The following is a 24,923-nucleotide window of genomic DNA, read 5'->3' on the forward strand; positions in this document are numbered from 1 at the left end:
TTTTTCTGGACTTTTCCTTCAGAATTTATTCTTGCACATTTTCTAGATCTATAGAGAGTTTTGTGGACAGGAGCTTGGCTACATTGTTTCTTGCTACTCTGCCAACTTGACTTTGCCCCAACAGCTCTTCTTTCCAGACATACTTATTCATTATAATTCTGCAGTATTCACTTTTGATTGTGTGTATGTGTGTGGGTTTGGGAAGGGATGTTGTTCATTTATTAAAATTAATGTGCAGTAATAAAAATATTATATTTTAGGAGATTTATTAATGATCATTAGAAGTAAAGGAATAAAAAGGTAACAAAAAGACCACATGCCCATGGCTGATCTGCCAGTTCAAAACCCCTGTGCTTACCATCCTTGCCTCAAGCCCAAGAGAGTAAGGACAGTCTCCCACTGGATATTAATTCCCTTTCTACAGGAAGAACATAATGACAGGAAGTCAGTGGGCTCCCAGGAAATGTAGTTCTTTTTTAGGGTAACAGATTTTCAATTATACATACCGCCCCCCCATGATCATTGGAAGACGTCTCCCCAATTGATCATTTAACATAATCAACTTTTAAATTACAGTAATTTGGGGGTAAAAGGGAAAAAGAACAAAACCAATGATTGCTAGGTACATAGACAAAAAGCCAATTGGGGGCAATCCCACACAATTCAAATCACCACATCCCAAAGTTCACTCTGGATCTTCTGGTTGCGTGTGGTCTGTGTAGGCATCTTAATGGTGCCTTCTCCAAACAGTTTACTTTCTGGATTCGGAGAGGTAGTGTGTTTCTTATACTAAAATTATTTTCAGAAAGAATTTAAACTTTGCAATTTATAATAATAATAATACTAAAAAATTCCTCCCTGAAGAGTGTGTTGAAAAACATAGGGATCACTTAGGGATGCATGACTGAGTTATGAATTAATTCACAAGAGAAATAAAAAACATCAAAAAAAAATCCAAGTAAAAGAGAAAAGATAACTTTTGGATGAAATATAGCCTATCAAAGTCTTATGTATAAAATTTCTAAGTAAAGGAAAATAAACCTATAACAAGCCCTTGAATCAGGGCCCAATTAAAGTGATTTAAGCAATTATGCACTTACCCAATCAGTAGCCAGGACTACAGAAAGTTTGCCACACTATGAAAGACAGAATAGGGATTAGATTATAGGAGAAAATGGGAGCCTGGATGGAGCCAGAATAATTGATGTTATGTATTTGATATAGAGTGTGTGTTAGAAGGAAGTCCTGCATTTAACACATGTTAAACAGACTCAACCTCGAGTCTCACACATGATCAAGTCTTTGCAAAGAATTTTATCAATCCATGTAGGATTTTTTTGGTCTCTTTGACCTTATGCTCAAAATCTGTTACTCTAAAAAAGAACTACATTTCCCAGGAGCCCACTGACTTCCTTTCATTACATACTTCTGTAGACAGGGAATAAATATTCAGTGGGAGGTCGTCCTCACTTTCTTGGGCTTGAAAGCAAGGATGGTAAGCACAGGGGATTTGAAATGGCTGAGCAGTCATGGGCACGTGGTTTTTATTTTATATCTCTTTATTCTTTTATTTCAAATGAGCATTAATAAATCTCCTAAAATATATTTTTATTATTGTACATTAATTTTAATTTTTATACTTTCTATTAACATTTTTTTATGTTTTCTTGGTTTTCCTTACTTTATTCTACAGCTGTTCCTATAGATCTTTGAATGTGTCTCTGTGTTCATTCTATTCCTAATTTCTTGTATGTAGCACAGTAAATATTCCAGTACATTCATGTTCCACAGTCCAATTGATGGCATCTACTTTGTTTCCAGTTGCTTTCATAACTGTAAATATTTTGGTATATATGATGGCTTTCTTTTTTCAGTGGAGTATAAACCTACTAATGTAATCTCTGTGCTGAAGGGCCTGCATATTAAAATCACTTTATTTTCATCATTCCAAATTGCTTTTTAGAATGGTTATACTCATCCACAGCTTCATGAGCGATGCACTACTATGTTTCATTAGTGTGCTTATCTTCTTGAAGTCTCCCCAGCATTGACTATTCTGTCTTTTTTCATCTTTGCTACAAATTATGGCTTTATTTAAAGGAGATTTTGGTGTTTTGCCTAGAATTTTTTTTTGAGCAAATGTAGGTATACTTAGTTGATTTTTCATGCCCTCAAAACTTTAAATTTTTTTATAAAAAAGGAAAAGAAACTACATCTCTATGCCCACTTTTCCCTATATATAATCTTTTCATTTAATCAGATTTAATGCTATGCATATCTCAATTCTTATATTAATATTTTTTCTCCCTTGAGAAAGAAAACTTTCATTTATCAAATTCTGATTTTTTCGTCCAGTTTTGCAAAGATTTTAGAATATTGAGTGTATATTTTTGAACTGTTTCAAAGAGATTAAGTGAATGATGCTATATATTGCCTCCTGATAAAAGGAATAACTTTCTATCCTCTCCATAAGTGAAATGGATTTTTGTGGAATTTCAAAAAAAGGATTAAAGGTTAAAAAAAAGGAGGATGTTAGTGGGTTGTCAGACATGTTGTAGAAATGATGGCTTTGTTTATGAGTTGGATTGGATAACCTCTGATATCTTTTATATGTAATGAGTTATTATTGGAAAACAAGGAGACTTTTTGTCATTTTTGAGTTACTATCTGTAACAGCTTTATTTTCATGTATTCTCTTCTTTATTACCTCTTTGTTATTCTTTCTTTTTTCAGGTTAATTAGCTTTTTGGAGGCAAAAGCAGACCATTTACACAAAGGTTCTCATCATTATACTGGGGTAAGAAAACTACTTTCTGATGTAGTGCATTTTTCATTTTGTAAGAATAGGAATTAGATAGTTCATAGTGTTTAAATTCTTTGAGTCCACATTATTTGATTTCGTTTGGAGATAGCAATCTTATTTTCACTGTTGAAACTATTTGACATCAAGTAGATGCAGGCCATAGAACATTGATTTAAAAAGAAACTTTCTATCCTGGATAAGTTATTTAACCTCTGTTAAGCTCAGTTTCTTCTTTAAAATGAGGATAATAATAATACCTACCTCATAGGGTAATTATGAGAATAAAATGAGGCGACATGTAAAATGTTTTACAGTCTTTAAATTGCCATATATAAATGATAGCAATAATATCATTATATTATGAATTCAGAACTTATCAGTGATTTTTACATGTTAATTCATAAAGCCCAGAATAATGTGCTTTAGTTAATTTAATTAACAATAATTTCATTAATATTTGACTGAAAACACTTTACCTCATTATATTGTCATGAAACAATGTATAACCTTGCATAACCAATCATCCATTAATAACATTGTTCATAGGAGACTTAACTGAACTTCGGTAATATTACTTTGTCTCAACAGGTTTCTTTAAAAATTGTTAAAATGTCAAATATTTTATCCCCTGGCATTTCAGAGCACCTCAGGATCTGGGTGCTGGTTTCTTTCTTTTTGCTTTTATTTCCCTAGATGGTTGTGAGAAGCATACTTTATAAATCTTCAAGACACTACCTAATTGGGAAGTATGATTATTATTTAATCTATCTTTTCCTTTCCCCAAAGCTTTTAAAATTGCAGGATCGAGTGCTCAATAATGTTGTCATCTATTTGCTTGGAGATGAGGATCCTCGGGTGAGACATGTTGCTGCATCTTCATTAATAAGGTATGAGCCACAAAGATGTGAACTAAAATCAAAACAGATTTAAATGTTCAATTCAGAGGAACAGAAGATCTTCTGTGAACCATATGTGGACTTTAACTTGAATTACTATTTCAGAGAGTGATTGAAGTGATTTTTAAGAACACGTTTTACAAACTTATTTTGCTTTGTTGCTAATATGTATCCAGTTTTGTATTTCTCTAATCCATCCTGTTCATAGCTTCCAAAATCATCTTTTCAGTTCACAGCTTTGATTCTGTTACCCTTCCACTCAAAAGCATATAGTGGCTCCCTGTTTCCTAGAGGAAAAAATATCTACACTCTTGAGTCTTGTATTCAAAGCCCTACAGTATTTCTAACCTGCTTTTGTAACTTGATCTCATACTAATCTCTTCTTATGCTTTCTTTTAACAAAAGTGGATGACTGTTTTCTAAGTAATCTTGTCTGACCTTTTCCTCTTTCCATACATTTTTGTGGGTGGTTCTTCATGCCTGGAATTATTCTTTCTTTATCTTGATCTGTTAATGTCTTTTTCTTCTTTCAAGGTTATTTTGGATATCATCATCTTATTCTTTTTCCTGATCTCTTAACTGAAAATGATAGCACCAAAAAACAATGCAAAGCCTCCTGTGCTAAGTGGTAGGGAAGGTAAACAGTTTAGTAGGAGAACCCACTATCTGCAGTATTGAACATGGGTATTAGACAGAGGAAAGGAAGTGCCGTGTGATCCCTGAGGAACAAGTCACTGAAAATGAGGAAGGTTTTATGGAAGTCATTACATTTTAGTTGGACTTTCAGTGATAGAAATTTGCCAAGTGAAGAAAGGGAGGGAAGAATTTTCAGTTTAAATCAGGAGGTCTTATTTTTGTTTTGTACCCTTTTGATGGTCTGCTGAAACCTTTGGATGTCTTCTTAAAATATGTTTTTAGGTACAAAAATAAAATGTTTTGAACTACAAAAGAAGCCATTATGTTGGAAGTATATGGTTATTAGAAGATTTTAAAAAGCAAGTTAATTGTCCCCCGATTAAGAGCCTCTGGGTTATAGGCAGCTAGGTGGCTCATTGGATAGAGCTCCAGGCCTGGAGTTAGGAGGACCAGCATTCAAATATGGCCTTAGACACTTGCTAGCTGTCTGACCCTGGGCAGGAAGTCACTTAATGTAGTTTTCCTAGCCCTTGCCCTACTGTCTTAGAGTTATTACTGGGACAGAAAGTAGGAGTTTTAAAAGAACCCCTGTGTTAAAAGAATATAATCAAGGAATAGGAGCTTGATTACAAAACATGTATGAGTGGATGGATGGTGACCTATTTTAGTTGGAATATAGTATAGTGTATATTAAGGAGAGTAGCTAATAAATGATATTTAAAGGATAGTTCTTTGATAGGCTGTAGGTGTTTTTAACTGTCAGCACTTGATGGGCAGTTGGAGATGTATACCTTTTTTAGCAGACTGGTAGCTAGGTCTTTGTTTAGGAAAAATTACTTCTTTATTGCTATGATGGATGGACTGGAGGGGCTTGGAAAACCTGTCACAAGTCCCTTGTTTTTATTAACATTGTAAAGGAATAAATCACCATTTAAGTAGCTAGGCAATCAGCATCATTTGTTTGCTCCCTGTATTCATTTAAGTACCATTCTCTTTAAAATATGTGTATTTTGACTTGTCTTTTGTTTTTGTATCACCTAGATTTCCCCTTAGTATCTTTTCAGTGAGCCATCCCTTATAACAAAGACATTCTTAAAAAAAGGAAAAAAATTGAGTATAACTGATCAATGTATTAAAATCTTTGATGTTATATGAAAAGTTCAATGATCCTGACTTCCGTAAAGGAGTGAGGGGGATGTATCTTTTCATATTAGTTCTTTTATATTTCATATTAGTTCATATTAGGGCCAAACTTGCTGTTTATTGTTTCTTTTTATCAAGCCTATCAATTAATGGCTCCAAGGCAGAAGAATTTCTACCTGGCTCAGAGAAGAAGTCATTTCTACTTCTACGTTGTTAAAATTATTTGTGGTTGGACTTAATATTAAATTGGTGGTGGTCACCAGGAATTTAGTTTCTAAATCACTAATGAATTACTAAAGTAAATGGAATTTATGATAGTTTATTTACAATAGAGTCTAAGATATTAAGGAATGAGATAAAAGGAGAGAGAGAGAGAGAAAGAGAGCTTCCTCTGAGCCAGGTAGAAATTCTAAGGCTAATCAGGGAAAGGAGTCTCAAGACAATGGGCCTTTCTCGGAGGTTCACACCTCCAGAAAGGTGGGGAAAAACTAAGTCAGCCTTTACACTCACCACAGTGACCAACTAGAAGGAAAGCAGGGGGTCAGCTGGGGGGCTCAATGGATTGAGAGTCAGACCTAGAGATGGAAGGTCCTGGGTTAAAATCTGGCCTCAGACACTTCTTAGCTGTGTGACCCTGGGCAAGTCACTTAACCCCCATTGCCTAGCCCTTACCAGTCTTCTACCTTGTGTGAACTTGGAAACTACTCCACCCTAATTAGATATACTTTAGGGAAAGATAAAGTTGTAAACTCCTGATTGAACAGTGAAGTTACTTAACTCATACCTTATAGTGAAGCTAAAACTTAAGCTAAGTCTATTTTTAGATCTAATACAAAAAGGTGTTAAGTACCTAAAAAGGTTAAATTAATCACAAAAAGGTCAAGTAACTCATAAAAGGCAATCTTAACAAAGAAGTTTGAAGTACTCAAAAGATATAATCTAATCAGAGAAGGTGAGAACTAAAGAATGGTGAGAACTAAAGAATGGGCAGTCCTGGAAAAAGCGTCTACTGTGATTGGTAGATGTGAAAATTTAGAGGAGGAGACATAAAAGTGAAAGGTCTATAAAAGAAGATGAAAAGTTCAGATTGGATCTCAATTCAGGAGATTGAGTTGGAGAACTGGAACTCCGCCTGGAGAATTCCCCTCAGACAGCTTTCTTGGAGGATTTCTGGGGATTGAAGTCTAGGGTTCAAATCTCCATTTTTACATTCCTTAGTTAGGAGAATCATATTCTATCCCTCCTTCCCCTCCCCTCCACCCTTCCTGTAGCTGATGCATGATTCCACTGGGTATTGCATGTGTCCTTAATTAGAACCTATTTCCATGTTGATGTTTGCACTAGGATGATCATTTAGAGTCTTTATCCCCAATCTTTATCCCCTCAACCCATGTAATCAAGCAGTTGTTTTTCTTTGGTGTTTTTACTCCCACAGTTTTTCCTCCGAATGTGGTTAGTGTTCTTTCTCATAGATCCCTCTGGGTTGTTCAGGATCACTGCATTGCCACTAATGGATAAGTCCGTAACATTCAAGTGTACCACAGTGTATCAGTCTCTGTGTACAGTTCTTCTTATTAGATAATGAAATACAAGCTTGAACATTTAAAAAAAAGCACAATCTTGATAGAGCTTTTGGAAGTCCAGCCAGTTTTTATAAAATGTATCATTGCCAATTGTAACCATTTAAAAAAAATTTCAGTGTCCTTAAAGTCCATTAATGAACAGAATCTTGAAACTCATAGACAACTTTGTATACATCAGTTCATAGGTGGTTAGTAACAGACAATATTGATGCATTTTTTATTCAATATATAGTTTTGTTTTTTTTCATGATTTTCCCTTCCTTGTATTCAAGGCTTGTTCCAAAGCTGTTTTATAACTGTGACCAAGGACAGACTGATCCAGTTGTGGCTGTAGCAAGGGACCAAAGTAATGTCTACCTGAAACTTCTAATGCATGAGACTCAGCCTCCCTCTCACTTTTCAGTCAGCACCATCACCAGGTAGGATATTTGACATTTGGTTTGTTTAAGATCTACCAATTCTTATTGGATTGTTATATTTAAGGCTTAATAAAAATTATAAAAACCCTTACTTTTCCTCATAGAATCAATACTGTGTATTGGTTCAAAGGCAGAATAGCTGTAAGGGCTTGGCAATGGGCATCAAGTGACTTTCTTATAGTCACACAACTAAGAAATGTCTGAGGCCAGATTTGAACCTACCACTTTCTGTCTCCAGCCCTGGCTCTCTATCCACTAAGCCTGCTGCCCCCTATTTAGCCCTTATTAATAAAAATAGTTTGAAAGGCAGCATGTCAAAAATACCAGATTTGGATTTGGGCTTGGGTTCTGCTTTTACACTCTTGTGTAGTTTTTGAGCATGCTTCTTTGAACCTTTATTCCATGACCTGTAAAATGGGGATAATAACACTTGAATTAAACGATTTTGAAGTGCATAACTCATTTAATATCTTGATCTCATTTTCCTCACTTGTAAAATGGGATAATAATAACATCTACCTCACAGAGTTGTTGTGAGATCAGTACAAATGTTTTTTTTTTAAACATTATTTAATATACTTATTTAGAAGATAGACCCAGTAGGATTTTAGGGTTTTGCTTGCCAAGTTGTCAGTCATTAAAAATTGTATATGGATTGTATTATCTTGGGCTTATGAACTTTGGGACTGTTTCCTTAACCTCCACTTGATTGGTCTCAAGAGGGTACCTCACTCCTATGCTCTTAAGGGTTTAGAAGTTGAGAACTTAAGAAGTTGTTGGGTTTTCTACCACTATCATTTGTGAGCTCCCATCTGATACACCCAAATATCACTTAACCCATTGATATAGCCCCCATATCAATTAAGTATCATTTTTAAAGGTATATTTGCAGAGAAAGAATAGCAATGATTGAAATTCAACATCTCTACAATAGTCTGGATCACAGTTCAAAAGGAAAGAGGCCTCAGAAATAGAGCTCATGTGCTCAAATGATAAACCTGAGGCTTCTCATTTTTGGAAGTCTTTTTTTCCCCTCTTGGAATCTTCATGATTTTGCCCTGAAAGCTAGGTCTTTGCTAGATTCTAGTTTGGCACCTTTGTGCTTCTTTTTCTCTTGTCTATTTTGTTCTCAGGTTCCCATGTAGATTCCTGGGTAAATTTATAACTCAAGACTATAGAGTAGTTTTTAAAAAAATTTCTTTGACATATTTACTTATAACTTTTTTTGAAGTTAGTTGTTTTTTCTCATTTTTACAACTCATTTTAGTGTATTCTTGTAAGAAAAAACATTTATGAAAGATACCAGATCCATGTTCCTGTGAAAGAAGAAATGGAAATGTTAGTGTTTATAATTAATTTCCAAATAGAACTGTTTGACAGCTTTAGAATATAATTTTTCTTAAATATCAGGTTATAAAGTGAAAATTTAACTGCCAGTGATGCTGCATTCTTTTGTATAATTTAACTTGATTATCATCTGATAGTGTTATTTTTTAAACTTGAATTTTTATCTCTTAAATATCTCCTATATTTCCTCCTTGTGACCTTTCTTAAAGGTCATTTTAGCAGTGAGTAAACTGGCACGTATCAATGCTTTGAATATAATGTTGCTCTTAGGAGTTTTCTGTAGATTAGTTGAATAGAAAACTTTATCTGTAGGTTGTCTAATGATTGATGCATGTTTTCTTTTAAGTATTTCTAGAAACAAACTTTAATTTTTTTTTCTGTTTAATTTATTTAATTTATAGATTTAATGTAGTATAATAGAGAGACTAATGGACAGGTGGCAAAATCTGGCTTCTGGCTTCTGAGGCTGACTTTTACATTCATTAACTGTCTAATGTTTAGTACGTTATATTAATGATTTGTAAAATTAGGATAATATTTGTCCTATCTTACTTGTGAGGTTTTTGTGAGGACCCAATGGATAAAGGCAATAAAGCCTTCTAATGGAATTTGCCATATAAATGCTAGAAAAATTCAAAGCTATTATTATTGCCTATTATAGTTGTGAATTTTGGCTAATGTTTGGCACTCATTCTGGCTGCTTTGTAACAAGGGTTCATTAGACAATAGAATCTTGTCTGAGATACCTGAAGTCTTGATGCTTTGTAGTTGTTAAGTAGTAGGTAAGTTAACTATTTGCAGTATAGACAAAGGAACTACCAGTATTCCTGAGTGTCATAAACATCATTTTCCGAGCTCATTTATAATTTTGATTAGAAGCCTATGTTAATTTTGGTTTTAATTGTTAAATAGCACAAGATAAAAAATTAATTTATTCTCAATATTGAAATTTTTTCAGTTTATCTTGTGTTTTAAAGCTAATAAATCATACTTTTGTTTCTTAGAACATATAGAGGTTATAACTTGCTTCCAAGTATAACTGATGTGACAATGGAAAATAACCTTTCTAGAGTTATTGCAGCAGTTTCCCATGCATTGACGACATCAACTACACGAGCACTTACAGTAAGTATTTTCATTTATTCAACTATAATAGAATCATTTTATTTGTAGTATCCTGTAGAGGCCACTATTTACTGTTAATCTGTTGATGTCACAGCCTATTTCATGTTCTACTTAAGTACATTCCTTTTTTTAAACCCCTACTACCTTCCTTCCACCTTAGAATCAATACTGTGTATTGGTTCCAAGGCAGAAGAGTGGTAAGGACTAGGCAGTGGGGGAGGGGAGGTTTAAGTGACTTTCCCATGGTCACATAGCTAGGAAGTGTCTGAGGCCAGATTTGGACCTATGGTACATTCTTGACAAAAATTTGATTTTTGTTTTCTCAGGTCTAATAAGAAAAGTACCTTATTTTTTGTTAATATATTTTGGTTTTGTCCAAGGTAAATTTAACAGCAAACACCGAAAGAACTTACAATAAAAAATGTATATTGTAAAACTTTTACAATATATATTTCCCAAGCATGTTCAGGCAAGGATAGAGAAGATTCTTTATCTCTGATAGCATGGCATTAGTATTTACTTAGATTTGAACAGAATTTGCTACTTAGTGTTAACTTCAACATACAGAATTTAAAAAATATTCATATATTTTACTTTTTCCCCTAGTTACACATAAAAATAATTTTTAACATTTATTGTTTAAAGATTTGAGTTCTATATTCTCTCCTTCCCTTCCCCTTTGATGAGAAGGTAAGAAGTTCAAAGTAAGTTATGTGTGTATAGTCATATAAACCATATTTCTGTATTAGTCATTGTGAAAGAAAATAGACCCCCCCCCCCCATTTCATATATATATATATATATATATATACACATATGCTTCAATGTGAATTCAAATTCCAACAATGTTTTCTCTGGAGGCATATAACATTTTTCATCATAAGTGTTTTGGAAATGTCTTGGATCATTGTACTGCTGAGAATCACTAAGCCATTCACAGGTGTTCATCATACATTGTTGCTCATCTATCAAATGGGAACAGTATGACCATACCAACCAATAAGGTTTTGGAGCTAATCATAACCACTTGATTATATCTCTTCCAAGTTTGAAGTAGAAAATCTAAAAAGAGGTTCGTCAGGCTGGTACTTAGCGTGATTCACTGATGTTGTGTAAGGAAAGCTGGAAAGCTTTTGAGGTATTCCTGGATTAGATCTTTATGTGCAACATTATTTAAGGGGAAAGAATCATGATCCAAGAGAAAAAGGATACCTAGATCCTAACCCAAGGGTTTACTATTGACTAGCTTTTAACTAGAGATGTTAATTAGGTTGTTCTACCTCTCTGGTCCTCAGTTTTCTTCTTTAGAGCTTAAATGGGCTTGGGCATAATTGAGGTTAATAAGGCCTTCATTTTATAGCCAGATTCCCAGGCCTATAGAATAGAAGTCATTTGATGCAGGTAGCAGAGTGGTAAGTGGCAAGTATATGTCATGAAAAAGGTTGCATTTGTTTAGGCTCCTTAGGGGTTTTTATAAAGATCATAGATAACCTTTGAAAATTCAAATAGCATGCTGTTGCAAACTAGTAATATTTTGTTAATCTGTTATTCATTAGAAATAAGGTACATATTTTTCAAAAAAACTAAGAATTATTTTTCCTATATATGCAATATTTCCTGATTATGCTTTATCTTCAGCATTATTTTTATCTGTTTTCTTGTTTTGTAAGCAGATATTCATTTTGAAAAAGTTCTGTTGATCAATTTTTGTTTTCAAAATAACTACAAAATAATTCTTTATAATGAGCATTCTTCATGTCTGTAATTTTTATTGTATCTAGGGATTTTTTTTTTTTAATAAACCCTTACCTTCCGTCTTGGAGTCAATACTGTGTATTGGCTCCAAGGCAGAAGAGTGGTAAGGGCTAGGCAATGGGGGTCAAGTGACTTGCCCAGGGTCACACAGCTAGGAAGTGGCTGAGGCCAGATTTGAACCTAGGACCTCCCGTCTCTAGGCCTGGCTCTCGATCCACTGAGCCACCCAGCTGCCCCCATATCTAGGGATTTTTGTGAAGAGTTAGATAAAGTTTATTTCTTATTTTTTGGTTGATAATTCTTCTGGCCAGGTAATTGATAGACAAACTTTGTTTTTCAGTTTGGCTGTTGTGAAGCTTTGTGTCTTCTTTCTACTGCTTTTCCTGTTTGCATTTGGAGTCTAGGATGGCATTGTGGGTATGTTTCTTTTATTCTACAGGCTACTAGATTTCATGCTTAAAAAGAAGTTGATTTTCATTTAGATATCAGGGTCCATAGTTAGTTCACTCTTAAGTCAGTTAGTCATTCAAAATTTTAAAAAAATCTGTCTGGTCTGAAATGAACTGTTGAAAACTACCTAGATATGTCTTTGGCTAAGATGCAGTTAGTTTGCAGAGCTGTGTTATATTGAATATTTATGCTATGATACACGTAAGCATATCCTTACGCTGTGAAAGAAAAGTAATCTGAGAACCAGATGATTGGGTTTAAATATTATTTCTATTACGTAGTTGCTCTTTGACCATGGGGAGGCTAGTTAACTTCTCTAAATCCCACCCAGTTTTCTCTTCTTTAAAATGGGGATAATAATCACCCTTATTGGTAAATATGAAAAGTATTTTTCATCTTTTGTTTATTTTAGAATACAAAACTATTTGTGCTGTGTGTGTACATATTCCCACACACATTAATACAAATCTGTATGTTTCTCTTATGTGTGATGCTCAGATTTATCATTTATGAACTTGAAGATGTGATTCATGGCTTGAACTTGGAGCATCCTTTCTCTCTATTGTGTGCAAAATGACTTGACTAATCGAAACAATGCTGTCCAGTGTATACTATAATACTGTGATAATTCTTGCTTTTGTTGGTTTAGATATTCTTGCTGCTGCAACTTATATCATCTTACCTTTGGTTTAAAAAGTGAACCTCCCTTTGCATGATAACCTTTTGGATGTTGACAAGTACATTCTCTTGCCCAGCTCATACTTGAGCAAAATCTTTTCAACATAGTAGTTCCTATCAGGCAATGTTACGCTTGATTAAATGAGACATTATTGGGGGAATTTATATTATCATGCATGGAAATTAAAGGTGTTTTAAGCTGATATTAGGACAATAAGTATTATTGCACTTCAGATGCCGAATTTTTTATTTCCTTCAATATAAGTACCTAATAGCTTCAAGACAATTTAAAACTTTGTGTCATTTTCAGTAGTTAGAATTCATTTTATATCAATTTACTTGTTTCAAGGAGGACTTTTTCATGGAGAAATGTTTCAAAAAACATGCTTAGTTATTGTAGTTCTGTATTCTACTCAGTGAAATGTAAAGGTATAGATTATGCCCCTTTGTGTTTGAATGCAAGTATTTTCTCACCTACTATTTTACATTTTACACGAAACAGTTAATTGCTTTGTTACTAAACTTGACTTTATTTGATTAAAATGATAGTTCTGTTTTAAGCATTAGAGGAGTAAATATGCTAACTTAAAATTTGAGGCAAAGTAAGGTTACAGTATCTTCCTTAAATATATAGGTAGCACCTCTCATTTTAAAATATTTTATTGGGGTATATATTCTTTACTTTATTATATATACTATTTATTGCCCATTTTTTCCTTTTACAAATGTAAAAGTATATGGTGAATTTCTCTGTTTTGAAAAGAGAAGGAAATCTTATATGCCTTAGATATTGTTGTATAATTCTCAGAAATTTCTTCTTTCAGGGTTCCTCTCCTAAGTCCCTCAGATGAGTCTAGGAAGAGCTGTACAGTTGGAATGGCTACCACAGTTCTCACTCTGTTGTCCTCAGCTTGGTTCCCCCTGGATCTGTCAGCACATCAAGATGCTATTATCTTAGCTGGGAATTTGCTTGCAGGTATGCTACAATGCAACTAGGCAGCCATCTCAGTTAAATTTCTCCTGAACAATTTTATCCCTTGTGAGTGTTTCTTTACTTTCAGAGTTTTTATGTGCAAAAGAGGTCATGCTGAAATAATAAGTCACTACTTTAATGAAGAATTCAAACTTATTTCTAATCTCCACAAACTGAATTCATATGTTTGTCTGTGTTTTAGCAACTGTTCTGCTAGGGTAGTTTTAAATTAGCCCTGCTCTCTTTTTTCCTACTCATTTAACCACAAATAAGTATTGCCAGTCTGGAATAGTCGATAGAAGGCTGACTTCAGAGTTAGAAAAACCTGGGGTCAAGTTGTTTCTCTGATATATCTTGGCTGTGTCACTGCTCTCTTGGATTGCAGACAGAACAGAGAGCTGTTTTATCAGTAGGTGGAATATGCCCAGGAGCTCCTTAATGGATAGAATCACATATATGAATTTGAAAAAGCAGATAAGAACTCACTACCAAAATTTAAACATTGCATTCAAGACTTTATTACAGCGGGCAGTTTCTCTACCTTTCCAGATTTACTTCATACTTCTTCAGTTGTACATGTGTTAGGTTCTAGTCAAAGTGGATAATCTTCCACTGTTCTTAATAAACATGCTGTACTTTGGCTCACACTGGTCCCTAGACCTTGTTTTCCAGTCAAGTGAGTGAATATATTAAAATCTTTCTTTAAGTACTATAGTAAACGTAGACTTGATTTGTGAAGTAACAAGACTGATGTATTTATAGCTAGTGCCCCTAAATCCTTGAAAAACCCATGGACTACAGAAGATGAAGCCAATCCAGGAGCCATGAAGCAAGAAGAGCCATGGCCAGCTCTGGGAGACCGAGTTTTGGTTCAGATGGTGGAGCAGCTCTTTTCTCATTTACTGAAAGCCATTAATATCTGTGCACATGTGTTGGATGATGTTACTCCTGGGCCAGCAATAAAGGTATATTTCTTGTGATGTCAAACATGGTGATTTTTTTTGTAAAAACGTATTTTCCTGCTATGACATGATTTATTTTTTTTGTCCCAGTGTGGCACAGTGGAAAAAATTGAGGCTTTGAAATCACTTCAAGACCCCAGATTTGCCACTTACTGTGAATGTGGCCTTGGATCAATCACCTTGCCTATCCAGGCCTCAGTTTCCTAATTGGTAAATTGAGACAATTGGACTAGACATAAGCTTTAAATTTCTTTCCAGTTCTAGATCTTTGATCCTGTTTTAAATACATGGAATCAGAATAGTTAGTCAGTACAGTAGATAGAGAGCCAGACCTGGAGTCTGGAGGACATGGGTTCAGATTTGGCCTCAGATAACTTCTTAGCTGTATGACCTTAGATAAGTCACTTAACCCTAATTGCCTAGCCTTTACTGCTCTTCTGCCTTGGAACCAATACTTCATATTGGTATAATATATTGGAAGGTAAAGGTTTAAGAAAAAAAAGAAAAAAAATTGATACTATGATAGAAGGTAAGGGTTTATAAGTAAGTAAATGAATAAATAAAAAAACCTGAATCAGAAAATAATTTGATAACATGCTATATTTAAAAGTCTTCTCTAATACTACTTTCTATTTTTCTATTGTATTGAAGACTTTTATATTACTGCTATTGTCATTTCTCTATATATACCTTTCCCTTCTCATCAGCAACCTAGTTTGAAAAACAAGGAATATTTTTGCACCGTTGGATCTCCATATCTCTACCAAGGGGAAGAAAGTGCTTACAGTTATTTTTTTAAATAAAATTTTATTGATATATTTTGCTTTTACATCACATACAGTTTCCCCTGTATCTGTTTTCCCAGGTTCTTGAAAAGATCCATTACTTAAAATAAAAAAGAAAAAAAGTAAATTTAGCAAAAGTAAGCCAAAATTTCAAGAAAGTCTTGAATCTTCTATACTCATTAACACTCGTAGTGTATCCTATTTCCAAAGAGACTGAAGGAGATATTTTCTTATATCTCTTCTTTGGCCCTATGATTCTTACTTAAAATGGCTCCCATTTATTTGATATTTGATACTTTATCATTTGCAGAGTGCTCTCTTATAACAATCATGGGGTGTAGTTAATGTGTTTCAATCTATAATTACAAAGGATCTCAGAAACTGTTTAGGTCAGCCTTATATTAGGTATAAGAAAACTGGGAATCAGGATAGTTAAATGATTTTCTAAATGGCAAAGATTTTTTAAAAATCATTAATTGTTTAAATTGTCATATTTCATTTTGTTCTATGAAGTCTCATTTGTTCAGAATTAAGATTTAGTTATAATGCTATTGATAATATCCATAATTATCAATCATATTTATATTTTGGGAACTATTGAAAGTAAAAATCTCTATTTGACCCTCTGTTTCCCTTAGTTTGTCTTCCTCTTCTCTAAAATGGGATAATAATGGTATCTATCTTCTAGGGTTGCTGTGTGGAGAAAATGAGATAATATATTCATACAGCTTAATACAGTATATATAGTAGGTGCTATATAAATGTTGTCATATTCATTATTATTAATTGCAGTTGTCATTATGCTTATCAGAAAATACAATTTCATTATTGGTTCTGTTTTAAAAATTTGAATGCTATACCATTTAGTACATACATGTGGAGTACTGATATTTCCTTATTGTCTATACTACCTTTTATCAGGATGTAATTACCTTCCCTATCTCTTTTAATCAGATCTATTTTTACTTTGGCTTTGTCAGATATCATGATTACGACTCCTGCCTTCTTTTTCTCAGTTGATACCCAATAGAATTTGCTTCATTCTTTTACCTTTACCCTGTGTGTGTCTACCTGCCCCATGTGTGTTTCTTGTACACAACACATGGTTCATATTGGTTTCTGATGCACTCTGCTATTTGATTCCGTTTTATGAGTAAGTTCATCCTATTCACATTCAGAGTTATGATTACCATCTACGTATTCCCCATAATTTTGATTTCTTTTCCTAGTCCTGCCCTTTCTTCTTTCACTATTTCCTTTTACATTAGTGTTTTGCTTTTACTCAATCCCCCTAATCCCCACCCTTATTTTAACTTCCCTTTCTACCACCCCCTTCTTATTCCCCTTTTATTTTCTTTACAGTCTTTTAAAAATATTCCCCCCACCTTCTTCCTCCCTTGTATTGCTTCCCTCCCCACCAGTCCATTTGTTACCCTTCTACTTCCCTATAGGACACACTCCTTGGTTTGGATCCACACCACTGCTATTTGCTTCTGAATTTGCTCTCTCAATATACTCTTAAAAAAAACCAAACAAACCCTTATCTTCCGTCTTGGAACCAATACTGTGTATTGGTTCCATGTCAGAAGAGGGGTAACGGCTAGGTAATGAGGGTTAATGTGATTTGCCCAGGGTCACATAGCTGGGAAGTGTCTGAGGCCAGATTTGAACCTAGGACTCTCGTTTCAAGGCCTGGCTCTTAATCCACCGAGCTACCTAGCTGTCCCCTCAATATACTCTTAAAATTTTTTTTTAATTTAATTTTTTTTGGTTATAATTCTCAATTAATTTCCCTCCACCCACCCATCCTGCAGCCGACGTGCAGTTTCATTGGGTATTACTTGTGTCTTTGATCAGAACCTATTTCCATGTTGTTGATGATTGAACTAGGATGAGCATTTAGAGTCTACATCCCCAATCATATCCCCATCAACCCTTGTAATCAAGCAGTTGTTTTTCTTCTCTGTTTTTACTCCCACAATTTTTCTCTGAATGTGGATGGTGTTCTTTCTCATAAATCCCTCTGAGTTGTTCAGAGTCATTGAATTACCACTAATGAAGAAATCCATTACATTCGATTTTACCACAGTGTATCAGTCTCTGTGTACAATGTTTTCCTGGTTCTGCTCCTTTCACTCTGTATCAATTCCTGGAGGTCGTTCCATTTCACATGGAATTCCTCCAGTTCATTATTCCTTTGAGCACAATAGTATTCCATCACCAACATATACCACAATTTGTTCAGCCATTCCCCAATTGAAGGGCATCCCCTCATTTTCCAATTTTTTGCCACCACAAAGAGCGCAGTGCTATGGCTGGATCATAGGGCAGACAGTCTTTTAGCATCAATATACTCTTAATATACAACTTAAGATCTGTTATTGCCCCTAACCTTGGACTACCAGCTCTAATTAAGAGATTTCTTCCTCCTTTATTCTTGTGCCTATGATCAGTAATGGTTCTGAGATCTTCTTTTGCTCTGCTATTTAGCCTTTCCTTGCACAGTGTTCTCTTGCCCAGACCCTCCTACCAGTCAATATGGTTGTATTCGTCATATCCCCAAACTGGTTTCTTGTCCTGCCTATTTAGTCTATCACTGTCACTAGATGAGTGGGTAGGATTCTTCATCATTAGGCCTTTGTATCCACAGTTGATCATTGAGTTTAGAGTTTGTCAGAATTTAAAAACTGTCATTTATACAAAGATCTTGTATTATAAATTGTTTTTCTATTTCTACTCACTTCACTTTATATCAATTCATTGAAATCTTTCCACATTTCTCTAAGATTATCTCATTCAGTATTTTTAACAGAATAATAGTATTCCATCATATTCATGTACCATAATTTCCTCATGTGGCTTTCCCCAATTAATGAATAGTTTTCAGTTCTTTGTTCCCCCATTTTTTAAAAAGAGCTGCTTTATTTATTTTTTGTAACTATAGAACCTTTTTTTAGTGAGTATTCTAAACTTGAGGACCACAGACTCCTAATGGGTCCATAGATAGATTTCAAGATGTTTTTGAACCTGTAAAACATGAGATTGGGGAGGGGAGAATTTAATCTTTTATTTTTACCAACCTTTGATTTCGTTTATAATCCTGTGTTTTTTGTACTAGTACATAATTCTGAGAAGGGTACTTTCTTCAATATTCATTGGCTCAGCAGACAACCAGATAGGTCCAAGACATAAAAAATTTAAGGGCCCCTGAAGTTTTGTAGTAAGACCAATTATATTATTTTTATATTTGCGAATTAGAATCCTTTTCTTCATTTCATTAATTCTGTTATTCTTTGGTTAGTGTTTCCCAACATATTCCATAGAGTGTGATTTTAAAAAATGAATTTTAAGTTGTCATTGGATATATTGTTTTGGGAAGTAAGTACTAAGCTTTTGAACACTTTTGGTGCTTGGTTATAAATTATGACATTGATTTTAATATCTTTGTTTTTCTATTTTAGGCAGCCTTACCCTCTCTAACCAATCCACCTTCTCTAAGTCCAATTCGTCGAAAAGGAAAAGAAAAAGAACCAGGAGAGCAGGCCTCTGTACCACTGAGTCCCAAAAAAGGCAATGAAGCTAGTCCAGGTATGGAGAAAGGTTTTGAAGAAGAGGGTATCTGGTGGCAGGATGTGACTTGTAAAATTTTAAATTACTATAGTAAATTATGATTTGAAAACTTAAAATGTGGAATTTGAAATTTTAAATATTCAAATTAAGAATTCTACTGTTTATAGTTTTGGGGAATATCAGGAACATTTTTTAAAGAGCTCTTCAGTCAGTCTAATATGACTTTAAGTAAATCCAATGTCCATGATACCAGTAATTCCCAGTTTTTCTAAACTTTGCCCTGTCAAGATTTTTTCCTGTAAAAATGGAATATTGCAGAAAAATGTCTACCTGAATTTATATTTTTATTCAGTGCAGCCTTTATGTTGAATAATAATAAAAATAATTAGCATCTGCATAGCACCTAATATGTTTTCAGACATTATGGTAAATGCTTTGCCAATATTGTCTCATTTGATCCCTTAAACAACCTGGGAGATAGATGTGATTGTTCTCATATTACTGTTGAGGAAAGCTAGGGAAACATGCTTAAGTGACTTGCTGAGGGTCACAGAACTAGTAAGTATCTGAAGCCTGATTTGAACTTGGGTCTTTCTGACTCTAGGAGTAGTGCTTGATCTATTGTGCCACCTTGATGCCTCTCTTAAATGGAAATGATGTTGCAGCAATTTCATATCTAACACACTTGAGTCATTATCAAAGGCCTATGTTCTAATTGAGTGCATTCATTAGCATAGTGAAAGCCTTTATACAGCTGCCTGATTATCTAGCTCAGTCTTAGACTTTGTAATTTCATCTTGTCTATGAAAATAATGCCATTTTTTAGTCATAATTTATTTTAGGTTTTTAATAACCTTTTTTAAGTTACTGTTTTCTACCTCTTAGCACATGACTTTGCACACCATTAGTACCTAATAAATAAATTTGTTGAAAGTATGAATTTGGGTCTAAAGTCTAATCTTTCAAATTCATTTTAGTTGGCAAGGTGTTTTTTGTGTCCCTTTATTTCATTCTCTTTATGTTTAATTGTTATTTCTTTGAATATGATTTCATTGGTATGTGTGTGTATTCCTTGTCATGATGCTTGATCACTACCCTTTTTGTCTTAGTTGATAATTTCATGAGTTGGTGAGACTAAAACAATTCATACACAAATCTTTAGTGATAAGCCTTAATTTGCTTAGCTAGACTGATCCTCAGGAAAAGACCTGTCATTTATCATCTGAGCTACACAAAAAGCCTCATTATCAGCTTGGATTTTGCTGACATGAGCTTCAGGGACCCAGGCTTACCTCCCCAAAGCTCTGGCCTTCCAAAAAAGAATTCAGTGAATGTTATTGGTCATCATTTCTGTTTTGTCCTCAAGTTAAAGTTAAGGTTTTTTGTTTGATTCAATTCTACACTTGTACTTTGCTTTTATGTTGTATTATTTTTTATAGCTTCTAGGTCATCTGATCCCTCTGGACCTGCTATAACAAGCAAATCTTCAACACTGGGAAGTTTCTATCATCTTCCTTCTTATCTCAAGTTATATGATGTTTTAAAAGCTACTCATGCTAACTATAAGGTAGAGTACATAGCTTTCTTTCTATTTGTTTTAATTTATGATATAAGATCCCATAGTATTCAATTTTATTTGTACAGAGAAATTCCAGAATAATATAGTAATAATAATAACTCCCATTAATAGTGCTTTAGGTCAAACAAAGCACTTTTCTCACAACAGTCTTGTGAAATAGAGCAAATATTACTAATCCATTATACCAGTTAAGAAACTGAGGTTCATATATGTCTATTATTAGATCCAGTATTGAAGTCAGCTCTTATGACTAAAGTCCCAGTGATCTTTTCTTTTTCCACTTCAAAATTTTTTTTTTCAATTACATGTAGAAGCACTTTTTGAGAGCAGTTTTCTGACATTTAGGAAATTCAAATTCTCTTTTTACCTCCTCTTCCCCCTCCCCAGCAGTACATAGTCTGCTATAAGTTGTACCAGCTTTCATGTAGTACATATTTCTAGATATTTCATGCCATGACAAAATATGTATCACATGAAATTACACATAAAATAAAAACTCATAAAGGAAATGAAGAGAAAGATGGCATACTTTGTTCTGTAGTCAGATTGCAACAGTTACTTCTTTGGCTGTGGATATTATTTTTCATCATGAGTCTCTTGGGATTATCTTGGAACTTGTTTTGCTAATAATAGTTTAGTTTTTCACAGCTGATTATCATACGTATTTCTGTTACTATATGCAATGTTCTCTTTGTTCTGTTCATTTCACTTTGCCTCAGTATATGTCTTTCCAAATTTTTCTAAACTCAACTTGTTCATCATTTTTTATGATATAATATACTGCATTACAACTGTATACCACTTGTTTATCCATTCCCCAGGATATCCCCCTAGTTTCCATTTCCTTGCTACTACCAAAATAACTGCTAAAAATGTTTGAACAAGGAGGTCTTTTTCTTATACCATTGATCTCTTTGGGATACAGACCCAATAGTGGTATTGCTGGGTCAAACTGTATGTATAGTTTCATGACCCTTTAGATATGGTTCCATATTTGCTTTCCAGAGTGATTATTGCATTTCACAGTTTCCCCAACCATCTATTAGTGTCCCAATTTTTCCATACCACCTCCAACATATATCATTTTCCTTTTTGGTCATATTAGCCAGTCTGATAGGTGTGATGTAGTCTCTCAGAGTTGTTTTAATTTGCATTTCTCTAATTGGTAGTAATTTAGACCATTTTTTCACTTGACTGTCTTTTGATTTCTTCCTCTGAGAACTACATGTTCATATCCTTTGATCATTTATCAGATGGGGAATTGTTTGTAGTCTTATAAATTTGACTCAGTTATCTATTTAAGAAATGAGACTGGGGGCAGCTGGGTAGCTCAGTGGATTGAGAGCCAGTCCTAGAGATGGGAGGTCCTAGGTTCAAATCTGGCCTCAGACACTTCCCAGCTGTGTGACCCTGGATAAGTCACTTGACCCCCATTGCCTAGCCCTTACCACTCTTCTGCCTTGGAGCCAATACACAGTATTGACTCCAAGATGGAAGGTTAAGGGTTTAAAAAAAAAAAAGAAATGAGACTATTTTGTCAGAGACACTTGCTATAAATTTTTTTTCTCCCAATTTGTTGTTTCTCTTCTAATCTTGCTTGCATTGGTTTTATTTGTAAAACCCCTTTTTAATTTAATATAATCAAAATTATCCATTTCATTTTTTATGTCCTCCATGTCTTGTTTGATCATAAATTTTTCCCTTATCCATAAATCTGATGAGTAAACTTTTTCCATGTTCCACTGATTTGTTTATGGTGCCCTCCTTTATTTCTAGATCAAGTACCCATTTTGATTTTTTTCTTCATGTATGGTGGCAGATGTTGGTCTCTTTCTAGTTTTTGATGTATTGTTTTTCAGTTTTCCCAGCTGTTTTTTATCAAATACTGAGTTCTTCCCCCCAATAGATTGGATCTCTGAGTTTATCAAACATTAGGCTACTATGGTCATTGACTACTGTGTGTGTGTTGATTTCCTAAACTATTCCTTTAATTCACTACTCAATTTCTTAATCATTAGCAGATTGTTTTGATGATGACTGTTTGATAGGTATAGCTAGGCCCCCTTGTTCTTATTTTTTTCATTAATACCCTTGATATTCTTGACCTTTTCTTCCAGAAGAATTTTGTTAGTTTTCTAGTTTCATTAAATAATTTTTTGATATCTAGATTTGGTTTGGCACTGAATTGGTAAATTAATTTAAGTAGGATTGTCATTTCTGTTATATTGATTTGGTGTACATATGAGCAGTTAAAATTTTTCCACTTGTTTAGGTCTGACTTTATTAGTGTGAAAGAGTTTTGTAATTATGATCAGATAGTTGCTGGTTTTGTTTGGTAAGTAAGGTATTTTATATTGTCTGCAATTATTTTGAGTGGAATTTCCTTATATTTCTTGCTATTGACTTCTTTGGTGGAAGCCTTGTGATCTTAACACTATGTCACAAATTTAAAATTGATAGTAATTTATCTAGAGATGAGTTTTCTAATAATAGGGAAATTAGTGAGAAAGTCTTTTGAATACCTATGTAACTGTCATAAAGCCTTTTCACTAAAGTTGTGCTATTCTCTCTGTCAGAGCTTTATTGATTCTTGACATAAAATTCAAACAATTGGTCTTTATATTTCTTTTTTTTAACTTTAATTTTATTTCGTCAATTTAAAACATTATTCTTTGGTTACAAGAATCATATTCTTTCCCTCCCTCCCCTCTTCCTGCCTTTCCTGTATCTGAAGCGCAATTCCACTGGGTATTTCACGTGTCCTTTATAAGAACTTATTTCCATGTTGTTCATTTTTGCACTAGGATGATCATTTAGAATCTATATCCCCAATCATATCCCCCTCAGCCCATGTAATCAAGCAGTTTTTTTTCTTTGGTATTTCTGCTCCCACAGTTTTTCCTCTGAATGTGGATAGTGTTCTTTCTTGTAGATCCCTCAGAGTTGTTCAGGGTCACTACACCGCCACTAATGGAGAAGTCCATTACATTCAATTGTACCACAGTGTATCAGTCTCTGTGTATTATGTTCTCCTGCTTCTTTCACTCTGCATCAATTCCTGGAGGTTGTTCCAGTTCACATGGAATTCTTCCACTTCATTATTCCTTTGAGCACAATAGTATTCCATCACCAACATATACCACAATTTGTTCAGCCATTCCCCAATTGGAGGGCATTCCCTCATTTTCCAATTTTTGGCCACCACAAAGAGCGCAGCTATGAATATTCTTGTACAAATCCTTTTCCGTATTATCTCTTTGGGGTACAAGCCCAGCAGTGCTATGGCTGGATCATAGGGCAGAAAGTCTTTTAGAGCTCTTTGGGCATAGTTCCAAATTGCCATCCAGAATGGTTGGATCAATTCACAATTCCACCAGCAGTAGAATATGTAGAATCATATTATTTAATTTCCAATTAATTTTTGAATTGGCTCTCCATGTATCCATACTGATTATTCTTTTTATTGCATTATGTTCTGAAAAGGTTACATTTATTATTTCTGTATTTGTTTGCCATGTTTTTATTCCCTAGTACATTGTCAATCTTTGTGAATGTACCATGTGTTGCTGAAAAGAAGGTGTATTCCTTTTTTTTCCCTATTTATTTTTCTCTATATATTTATCAGGCTTAATTTTTCTAACATTTCATTCACATCTGTTACCTCTTTCTTATTCATTTTTTAATTTGATTTATGTAGATTTGATAGTGGTAGGTTCAGGTCTCCCATTAGTATAGTTTTACTATCTATTTCCTCCTTCAACTCCTCTAGTTTCTCCTTTAGAAACTTGGATGCTATCCCATTTGGTGCATGCATGTTTATTACTGATATTTCCTCACTGTTTATTCTGCCTTTTATCAGGATGTAGTTACCTTCCCTATCCCTTTTAATCAGATCTATTTTTACTTTAACTTTGTCAGACATTATGATTGCAACTCTTGCCTTCTTTCTATCAGTTGAGGCCCAATAGATTTTACTCCAACCTTTAATTCTAACCTTGTGCGTGTCTACCTACCCCATGTGTGTTTCTTTTAGACAACATATGTTAGGATTTTGGATTCTAATCCACTCCGCTCTTTGTTTTTGTTTTACAGGTGAGTTCATGCCATTCACATTCAACATTATGATTACCAGTTTTATATTCCCTAGCATTTTGATATTCTCTTAGTTCTGTCATTTCTTCTTTTGCTATATCCTTTTAAACCAGTGGTTTGCTTTTAA

At 34.1% G+C, this 24,923-nt stretch overlaps 1 protein-coding gene across 2 annotated transcripts in view; it reads left to right on the top strand.

The window, feature by feature from the left end:
- HTT (huntingtin) overlaps positions 1–24,923 on the top strand; it is a 195,767-nt gene that overhangs the window by 62,763 nt on the left and 108,081 nt on the right. For both annotated transcript variants that reach the window (XM_001364825.5, XM_056802364.1), the window contains 9 exons: positions 2,734–2,797; positions 3,590–3,690; positions 7,334–7,480; positions 9,832–9,952; positions 12,048–12,124; positions 13,660–13,811; positions 14,571–14,773; positions 19,017–19,143; positions 20,565–20,692. In XM_001364825.5, coding sequence (XP_001364862.1) covers positions 2,734–2,797; positions 3,590–3,690; positions 7,334–7,480; positions 9,832–9,952; positions 12,048–12,124; positions 13,660–13,811; positions 14,571–14,773; positions 19,017–19,143; positions 20,565–20,692 — 1,120 coding nt within the window. The remainder of the gene's footprint in view (positions 1–2,733; positions 2,798–3,589; positions 3,691–7,333; positions 7,481–9,831; positions 9,953–12,047; positions 12,125–13,659; positions 13,812–14,570; positions 14,774–19,016; positions 19,144–20,564; positions 20,693–24,923) is intronic.

The sequence above is a fragment of the Monodelphis domestica genome, chromosome 6 (genome assembly GCF_027887165.1).
Source record: "Monodelphis domestica isolate mMonDom1 chromosome 6, mMonDom1.pri, whole genome shotgun sequence".
NCBI classification, from domain to species: Eukaryota; Metazoa; Chordata; class Mammalia; order Didelphimorphia; family Didelphidae; genus Monodelphis; species Monodelphis domestica.